Below are 10,316 nucleotides of genomic sequence, written 5' to 3'. Positions count from 1 at the left end.
TGTTTAATGAGGTGCGGTGAGGGTGGGGTAGCCATCCCCAACCTTACTTCGGACCCCCACCCCTCGCGCACAAGGAAAAATTAGATGTTACACTTCCGAAGTCGAACTGACAAATGAATTTTGCTGCGTCACGTCGCCCTTTATATAGCCTTCGATCGGCCGAGCACCCCCACCCTAATTGAAAATATTCTAATTACGCTAATTCCATTAATTATTATTTTCCCGCTCTAATAGCCTATAATTTAGTCATTTTTTTACTGTTATGAAAAATTTACGTTGCAAACGATTTTTTAATAATAATATTAATTTGTTATTAACAATCGGTGTAATAATTTTTAAACTTTTTGCAAATTGTTGGTACATTTTAACACGAGTAAGTTATAAATTCATGTAATAGTCACAAGTTTATTAATTTTTTCACTTTTGTTATAAATTTTCGTCTTGAACAATTTGTTAGTAACATTATTAATTTGTTACTAACAATAAATATAAAAATATATAAATTTTATTTATGCTTTTAGAATATATATTTGCGTGATGCATTTCTATTAAATATATGTTTGCTTTAAGAAATTTGTTATTCACAATTTTAATTTATTATTAATGATAAATTTGGTAATTTATATATGTTTTATAAACTTCAACTACATTCGTACTTCTATAATATGAATTTCCATGATTTTGGGCTGAAATGAAGTAGTCATCTTATAGTTCGGTTAAAATTTATTTGTTAACAAGACGCTACTATGCAGCAAATTTGTGTTAAATAACGAATTTTTTGTAAATTGCAAGGACATACATGGAAAGTACATTCGGAGATTTATTCTTAAACTTCGATGATAAATAATTATTACCCACATTAAGGCAATAATGAACCTCCTAACGTTTTTACTTTTTATGTAAAACTTCACTTTAATCAATAGTCGTGTGGTTTAGAGAAACTCACAATTTTCGAAAACTGAAAATGATAGAGCAATTTCGATTACAGGTGTATTTTTTAAAAAATTGAATTCTACAAAAGTTACCTAATAAATAGTATAGATTAAGATTCGTGTTGAACAGTGTTATTTATCAGTACAAAGTAGATCAAAATTAAACTACTCATATTATAAAAAATATAATTAAATTTTACCTTTATCATGTTCATTTATGTACTATGTTATCTTTACGCATGCCTAAAAAATGCAGGTTATCTATTTAAGGTAACATTTATCTCTGACGTATGTTCATAATATTGTACTATCAACTTTATCGCTTTCACTAATACCAAATTATTCAGTATCTTTGAAATCTTGTACGGCTTAAAGATTGTTACAATTTTTATCTTTATTAAATATAAAATATTCATTTAGTTTTTGAACAATTGTTTTTTATATGGAAAAATATAAATATATTTGTGGTATATTAATATACTTTCACACAAATTTTTAAGTTTCAACTGTTGGTTTGTAAAATTTTTGGAAACTGTCAAAACTGAATATAACAAATATTTAAGAAAGAAAAAAAATAAAAACTATAAATAAAAAAATACAACTTTTGGTGTGTTCATTACGAGATGCAAGATCGACTAATCGATGTATCGCAAGAACCGCTTACCTAGTCGTGACTAACCTCAGAGCTGTTGTGAACAATGGCGACGTTTCGACGAAAGTGACATTCTAACGAACAAATGTGTTTTTACACTTTAACGTTAATCTTCTTTTGTAGATATTAATTACGCTTGTTAGCTGGTAAACCGACAGGAATCTGTGTTTTAGAATGGCTTTGAACGCTAACGCGTTATCCAGTGACATAAGCCGAAGAAATCCACAGGATGAGTACGAGCTCATTCAGAGGATAGGCAGCGGAACGTACGGAGATGTTTATAAGGTTTGTCCGTTCATGGAGTCTTTTTATTTACGATAGAACTCGTTGTATTTATGCGTTATACAATTTGTTCAATAGGCAAAAAGACTTTCCATGAATGACCTCGCCGCAATTAAGGTTATCAAGTTGGAACCAGGTATGTTTCCCTAGTTTATCGGCCTGTTTTTGCAAACCTTTCAAGTTTTTATTCACTAAAGATTTTACAGAATTAGCGTCGTTTCAAGTGACAACTTGCATTCTAGATCTACTTTGAATGATTTAAAAAAGCTGATTAAGCTGGATTTCAGACTGCTTCTCACACTGCTTTTTGCAACCAAGTTACAATTAGACAAACAATGATTGTATACATCTTGCACCGTTTTTTCGTCATTCCTCTTTGTATTTATAATTTTTCAGTAAGAATATATTTTAAAAAAGCTTACAAGCTTGTTTATTTATGTTTGATAATAATACACAAAACACTCATAAATCAGTATTTTCTTTTCATTAATAAATAAATTGTATTTGTTAATTTGTTTATGGTTACTTGTTTTACATATGTATATTAATAAAATGCATTTTAATATGATGTTCCTTTGATTTACTATCATTCAAACTTTATTATATTATTGAAATATCAAGTTTGATATATAATTTAATAAATATTCTCTTTAACAAATATTACAAGATCATACAGCATGGTTAAACATTTACATAATGTCTATATTATTTAAATGTTTTAGGGGATGATTTTGCAATAATTCAACAAGAAATTTTAATGATGAAAGATTGTAGACATCCTAATATTATTGCCTATTATGGAAGTTACTTAAGAAGGGATAAATTATGGATTTGTATGGAATATTGTGGTGGTGGTTCCCTACAAGATATATATCACAGTAGGTTCTTTATTGGTATTCTTTTGTAATACTTAAAATCATTTAATTAACATACAAAAAAAATATTTGCGATAGAATCACATTAAATATATATTGTAGTATTAAAATATATATCATAATACAATAAATATTTTAATGCTACTATAGTAACTGGACCATTATCAGAAATACAAATAGCATATATGTGCCGAGAAACTCTTTTGGGATTGGCTTATTTGCACAGCATGGGTAAAATGCATCGTGATATTAAAGGTGCCAATATATTACTGACTGAAAGTGGTGATGTCAAATTAGCTGATTTTGGAGTATCAGCCCAGATTACTGCAACTATTAATAAAAGGAAAAGTTTTATCGGTACTCCCTATTGGATGGCACCTGAGGTATTTTAATTCTTTTGAATATTTTTATAAACTTTTTAAAGGTCTACATTTAAGAGCTTACAGGTTGCAGCTGTAGAAAGGAAAGGTGGTTATAATCAACTTTGTGATATTTGGGCATGTGGAATTACCGCTATAGAGTTAGCTGAATTGCAACCACCAATGTTTGATCTACATCCAATGAGAGCACTTTTTCTTATGTCTAAATCTGGTTTTAAACCACCAACGTTAAAACATCGTGACATGTGGAGTCCAACATTTCATAATTTCGTAAAAGTTGCTTTAACTAAAAATCCTAAAAAACGACCGACCGCCGAAAAGTTATTGCAGGTTATTTTCTCTTTTTAATGCACATAATGTATACTGTAATAGATCGAAATAAATTGACAATGAAATATTTTATTCTTAATACAAAATTTTATTTCAGCATGCATTTTTTCAAGGAGAAATGAGTAAAAGTTTAGCTCTAGAATTATTACAAAAAGTATCGAATCCTAGTCATATGTTCACTGATTTAGAAGCAGATGAAGATGGAGCTGTACCTAATGTTCCACAAAGGATAGCATCACGTCACACTGCTAGACCTAGACCAAAAAGTCCTATACCACAATTAGACAGTGATGGTAAAAAGCAATACTCAAATATTATTTCTTGTATAAGTATAAATTACATGTATGTTACAGACCAAATTAATATTGATGGAACACTACAAAGAGACGCAATTTCTCCACCAGTGGATGCTACTCCATCATGGAATATTATGGACATTATGAATAATGTCAAGGTAATTCACGTTTTATAAAAAAAGTTTTTATATTTTTAAATATATTATTTAAAATAATATTTTTATATTTAATTATTTAGGCTGTTCATAACTGTGATGTTCACCCAGATTGCGGCATTGGGACAGCGTTTGAGGATGTACAGGAAAAGTAAGTATATTTTAAATAAATGTATTTGACTATGTAAGTTGATATATCATTTTGATAAAATCAGGGAGGGGATGCTGAAGATCCTTCCACTAATATGGTAATTGCTGTTTTGTTCTGAGCCATCTTCTAAACAGCATAGTAATTAATAATTACTATTTGTAAGATTTTATACAAATTTTTATCTTATTATACAGTTCAGAACTATGTAAAGCAAAACAGCAATTTTGGTCTAACAAATGTCAAATTGCATATGGCACGTCTGCTTCTGCTTTGCATACTGTGCATCAATTATTAATAGAAAAGAGCAAAAAGTAAATATGCAAATTTAATGCTTCTAAAGATCTAACAATTCGATCTATTTTCGAAAAATATTAAAACTTCTTAAAAAAAATATATAGCAATTAAATTTTTTGCATAATTTATATTCTTTGCGCCATTTAAAAAATTAATAAAAAGATTTACGAAATTCTGGTTGCCTTACATAATGATTTTTATATCATTCTATAGCTTTCCTAGACATGATATAGTTTATTTTTGTATCAGTACTGTTGGCGCTAACGTTACAACAGATAGTAGAGAGTCGCGTCGAAGCAAAACAGGCACAGAGATATTTCATATGAGTTTAAGGTAATAAAATACAGGTAGTTGGTGTGAAGATATTATAAAATTTTGGATTGTGACCTGGAAAATTAATATCATCTGAATAAATATATTAATGAAGCTACAAATAAGATGTAATGATGTATTTGATTTAATATCAAAAGAAATGTATTTCGTTTTTTTCCTTTTTTTTTTTTTTTAATAGATATGCATGCTATTTTAATTATTGACATAGAACGTTAAAAATTTACACTAAAAATTTAAAGCATGAAATTAGTGTTTATAGATCTTTTCTTTATATTTGATTATTTTTTATAGGTATTATAATACACAAATGATTAATCTTTTTATGTTAGTTACTTATATTCTACAAATGTTTAATTTTTTAAAATAATACATATCACAAAATGTGCATGATGATCAATATCGATTAGTTTAAGTACTGCATGATTAAAGCGAAAGTTCAAAAAGGTCTTGATGTATTCACTAGTCCCATTGCGTAAGTATTATCGTTACACTCGTATTTTATTTTTACATAAAGATCTTTTTGTCTTGTTAAATTTATTTCCATATTTTTATCTGAAGTATTATTTACGATCGTAATGTTTTGTATATATCTTTCATTGGTATCTTTATGCATTCGGTAATCAATTAATAATTTATAAAATAATACGATTTAATAAAACAATAAAATTTGTACCAGATATGGCAAATTTTTACAATATACATTTTATTTATCGGATAAAAATAATCTAATGGTAATTATTAAATCGTAATCTTCAATTAGAATAATAGCTTAAAATAGTTATTACTTTATCCTTATATTACGTCTAATCCTTATCTGAATTTCATAACTCATTTTAATTCTCATAGCTTTAATTTCTCTGATCAGTTTGTAATTTTAATAATTTCTCCCAACAGGAGTCTATTGCAGTACATTGATGAGGAGTTGTTGCTAAGGTATTGGCAGGTAACCCTTTTCCCTTGCACCTTGCACCTTGCACATATACTTCCTATTGCCTCGCATTAAAACTATTTTGTTTTTACCGCAGCTTCGTACTAATTTATTAATCTACATTCTAACTTTTTTAACACCCCTTCTTTTGCATCTTATGTGAAGCATTTAAATTAATTAAAGCTTCTTTGCATTATGCATTTCTTTGATTCTTTTTATTAGTCAATTTTTATTTATATACCCTATAATGCTAACTATTAATATTTAAAATATGCGTGTAAATAGTGTAATTTCAGAGCTCATACTTTTGAAATATAGCTCTTTTGTGGTAGATATTTTTAAAGTTGATTATTGCATGTAATTTCTTTTTGTAGAATAAGTTTTAAACTGTTAACCATATTGGTGGTGGAAGTTTATATATCTGTTACAGATATTACAATTTTGAATATATGTTTAAACTATGTTTTGTAATTTTGTGATAACAAGAGATCAACTATGATAAAAGCAAATGAAGAGGTACCCAATTAATTAGTTATGGTAATAAGTGTTACTACATTATATCCCTCATTGATGTTTGAAGTAGCTATGTATCATTTTGGCTGAAAAATTGCCCTTGTATCCCTCATAAGATAAAAGAATTATTTTGTATATAAAAAATTTAATTATAAAAATATTGATGAAAAATTCCACAGGATTAATAACAAAAAAATATGTAATTGTTTTATAGTATATGATTATAGTTTCATATGTGCAGGGGGAATGCAATGTCGATGGTTGGTGGGCATTGCGACCAGCTATATTCCCTGCAGTAAGTAAATGATAAAATGTAATAGTAAGCTGTTTCATCTTTTGGTTGTAGACACAGTTCAGTTGATTTTGTTACTTTGGCTGAGAGTAACACTTGCCTTTTACTCAGAACAAATTGTTTTTATAAATGTTTAAATATAACTTCAAAATAATTGGTATATTTTTTTATTAACAATTATATAGGATGATAAAGTATTTTATCTATGCTATAAAATTAAATGTACATAAAGTATATAAAAAATCAAATGTTCTGAAGAAAACTCATATAGTTACAGTAGTTGTATTTTCCCTGAAGTTTATTGGTAAATATTGTATCAATATATTCAATTGTGATCACTCTTTGCTTAAACATTTCATATTTCCTGAGCACCACCTCTTTCTTTTAAAAAACCCCCAAAAAAAAAAAAAAAAAAAAAAAAAAAAAAAAGGAAAAAAAAGAAGAAAGAAAGAAACACTTTTAAGTGCTTACTAAATAGTGTAGTAACAAATGCTTTAAAATTACATGATCTCATACATGTTGGTTTCATCCACTGTAATTCTTTTGCCCTCTAACATATTTTTCCAATGCATTTTTTCAATTTCATAAATCATGCTCCTTTTTTTAATTTTTAACCAATTATGATTATTATTATTATTATTGTTATTATTATTGGTATTATTATTACTATTGTTGTTGTTATTATTGTTATCGATAATAATATATATTTCCCGATTATTATTTAAAAATTATTTATAATTTACTAACATTAGTAGCACTTGTTTAAAAAAGATTCTAATATTTATTTTTCTTGATATGTAATATTTTTTAACATTTGTTGGTCTATTTGTTCTTTTGCAGAGCTACTCTTCCTCTTGGGGAATCATCAAATGATTGCGAAGTACATTGTCCATATTATAATATGGCAGGTAAGCACATATTTTTTGTAGTAATAATTTATTATTTGTAATTTTATCAAAATGTAATACTGCACAAGATCTTGTATTAACTGATATTAATTTTAGCTAATTATTTCCTATAAATATCTAAATCTCAATCTGATTAAAATGACTAATTAGCCTATTAGTTTCAAGCTCAGTATTAGTCTCACAGTAGTTTGATAATGTATATAACTAATTTGGAAATTGTGAGATTTTCGGAGGTGACGTGGTAGTAGTATAAAATGTAGATTCGGTGCTTAGGATCACAAGCAAGTCCCAGACGACACAGCTCTGTGGACGAGTTGTATGGTCTGGTGAGCAGTACTCAATCTTTAGCCGCTGTCAATGGGCAACGTCAACGATCTCTCTCGGACAGTGGTCCTAGAGATGAATCCCCTCAATCAAATGGTAGGAATTAACTTTTAAGTTAAAATTATTTAAATTAAAATACATTAAACGAAATAGTATTCACTCTTCATTTTCAATTTTCATAAGTTTATACTAACACTGCTAAATTATGTAGTATTACTTTAAGACTTGCTTATAATATTTTATTATTTTCGAAAATAATTGTTCCATCGATTCTACTCAATTAAAAATAGTTAATCTAATGAGTAGAAGAATTTTACCTAGGTCAAAGTGAGATGCCGAATGATGGAGATAGAGAAAGTATGAGTCCAGATTTATTATCTGATACTCCTCCTGTTCCTCCAAGGAGAAGGGACAGGAAACGCCATACACCTCCTAGGCCCATCAGTAATGGTTTACCACCTACACCCAAGGTTCATATGGGTGCATGTTTTTCAAAAGTTAGTTTGACATATTCTTGCCATTAATTTTATTTACTTTATTTAGTGAATTTTAAAACTTGATAATTTTGTGACTGAAATAAATAACAATTTTTATTTAGGTTTTTAATGGTTGTCCGTTAAGAATACATTGTACTGCGAGTTGGATTCATCCAGATACAAGAGATCAGCATCTATTAATTGCGGCAGAAGAGGGGATTTATAATTTAAACCTGAACGAACTTCACGAAACTGCGATAGATCAATTATATCCGAGACGTACGATTTGGATGTATGTTATTAAAGATGTCCTCATGTCTTTATCTGGTAAGTTATTAATTATTGATATAAATATGGTACTTTAATTATCACATATACAGTACTTTTAAATTTTAGGAAAAACTCCTCAATTGTATAGACACGATTTATTAGCAATGCAAAGCAAACAAACCCATAGGTTTTCATTGCATATGAATAAAATACCTGAGAGATTGGTACCTAGAAAATTTGCTTTAACTACTAAAGTACCAGATACAAAAGGTTGTACTAAATGTTGTGTTGGAAGAAATCCATATAACGGGTAAATTGATAAATATTTACTTTACTTTAATTGATATATATATGAAATAATAATATATTTAATGTAGGTATAAATATTTGTGTGGTGCAATGCCAACTGGAATATTTTTAATGCAATGGTACGATCCTCTTAATAAGTTTATGTTGTTAAAACATTTCGATTGTACACTGCCGTCACCGTTAAACGTGTTCGAAATTATTATCACACCCGAAATGGAGTATCCGATGGTATGCGTATCTGTAAAACAACCATATCAACAAAACAGATTAAAATTGGATTTAATTAATATGAATTCGGGAGCAAGTTGGTTTCACAGTGATGAATTGGAAGATATGGATGGTTCTGGTTCGTCTTTTTGTGTTCATATATTAAATAAGTTAAAAAAATATTGTTTTATCCTCTTTCTAATTTAAAAATGATTTCTTTACAGCCACTGTGATACTGAGAAGAGAAAACCTTCATGTTATCAATGTTACTCAACTAGAAAAAAATGCGATTTTAGTCTGTTACGATAGTAAGCATAACAAAAAATTGATTTATAATATTCTTTGAAGACTAATAACACATATGTACCTTTCTTTTATAGATGTGGTAAAGGTGGTAACGCTACAAGGAAAGCCTAGATCGAGCAGAAAGCACATGTCGGAGTTACATTTTAACTTTCAAATTGAATCCATTAGTAAGCTTATTTAAAACAAATAATTGTTTTTATTTTGTTATAGTTTAAAATAGATTTTATAACTATTTTTTTGTTTTAGTTTGTTTACCAGATAGTGTATTAGCATTCCACAAGTATGGCATGCAAGGTAGAAGTTTCAAAAATGGCGAAATTACACAAGAAATCAGTGATCCGAGTAGGATGTACAGATTACTTGGATCAGATAAGTATGTATCTATCGTGTATGAAACATTTTCTAAATATTTTAAATTTGAATATTTTAACATTTAAAAAATAAAAAATTTCTTGCTTTTCATTTGACAGAGTTGTGATGTTGGAAAGCCACCTGGTTCAATCAGGTACTTTGACTGAATCTGAGGGCGCAGATTTGTATATACTAGCTGGGCACGAAGCCAGTTACTAAGTTCTTATCTTCCAACTAAATGTGCAGATATAAAGTATCACAAGTGACTTGTGATTCTTATTGACTGCGTGTAAAGTAAAACGTGACTGTTCTGAGAGGCAGTGCTCGATGTTGGTAAGAGAATTGTTAATTATCCTGTTTTAAAGTGCATATGAATGAAATCAACGTACACACATACACACGTCATTCGTCACTGTTCTCCATATAGTCATTGCTGCATAGACTGGTTATTTGCCGAGAAAAAACTTTTTAATGAAGACAGATTTAGAATTAGTGATCTTCAAAATTTGAATGGAGATCACAGTGAACAGATTATTAAGAAGAAACACGATATATTTAAAATAATATGTAAATTCGGCCTTATGCCTGGCAAAATAAAACTTATACTGTTCAAATTGGCATTCATTATTATAGTAAAGATTTAGCCAATGATGAACACTAAATTTGATTTTAATAATTTTTTCCATTTCTGATTCATTCTTTTACATTCACGGGTCTTACACAATGAGAACCATGCATATATAACTATAATT

At 28.5% G+C, this 10,316-nt stretch overlaps 1 protein-coding gene across 3 annotated transcripts; it reads left to right on the top strand.

The window, feature by feature from the left end:
- The first annotated feature begins 1,640 nt into the window (after positions 1-1,640).
- Positions 1,641-10,014, top strand: hppy (MAP4K3-like protein hppy). Of its 3 annotated transcripts, XM_017898775.1 has the most exons (21): positions 1,759-1,869; positions 1,945-2,002; positions 2,589-2,744; positions 2,892-3,124; positions 3,188-3,451; positions 3,549-3,744; positions 3,805-3,905; positions 3,986-4,053; positions 4,597-4,680; positions 5,575-5,613; positions 6,363-6,416; positions 7,254-7,321; positions 7,595-7,741; positions 7,967-8,142; positions 8,244-8,448; positions 8,518-8,701; positions 8,769-9,046; positions 9,132-9,215; positions 9,288-9,380; positions 9,460-9,586; positions 9,684-10,014. In XM_017898775.1, exons 1-21 carry the CDS (start codon positions 1,759-1,761, stop codon positions 9,781-9,783), a joined length of 2,826 nt encoding a protein of 941 aa, XP_017754264.1. In that variant the 3' UTR covers positions 9,784-10,014. The 3 variants fall into 3 exon arrangements, with proteins under 3 accessions (XP_017754266.1, XP_017754264.1, XP_017754265.1); XM_017898777.1 differs by lacking the exon at positions 7,595-7,741 and having other exon boundaries at positions 1,641-1,869; positions 9,684-9,783; XM_017898776.1 differs by lacking the exon at positions 4,597-4,680 and having other exon boundaries at positions 9,684-9,783.
- The last annotated feature ends 302 nt before the right edge of the window (positions 10,015-10,316 follow it).

This window comes from Eufriesea mexicana, unplaced genomic scaffold (assembly GCF_001483705.2).
Source record: "Eufriesea mexicana isolate 0111107269 unplaced genomic scaffold, ASM148370v2 scaffold752, whole genome shotgun sequence".
NCBI lineage: Eukaryota > Metazoa > Arthropoda > Insecta > Hymenoptera > Apidae > Eufriesea > Eufriesea mexicana.
This window is presented reverse-complemented; position numbering and strand designations above follow the sequence as displayed.

Excerpts from the sequence above, each read along its gene's own strand:
- hppy (XM_017898775.1), top strand. The coding sequence starts at position 1,759 with ATGGCTTTGAACGCTAACGCGTTATCCAGTGACATAAGCCGAAGAAAT. Across the intron at positions 5,614-6,362 it reads GATGAGGAGTTGTTGCTAAG|GGGGAATGCAATGTCGATGG; the intron begins GTATTGGCAGGT and ends TCATATGTGCAG. Across the intron at positions 7,322-7,594 it reads TCCATATTATAATATGGCAG|GATCACAAGCAAGTCCCAGA; the intron begins GTAAGCACATAT and ends TTCGGTGCTTAG.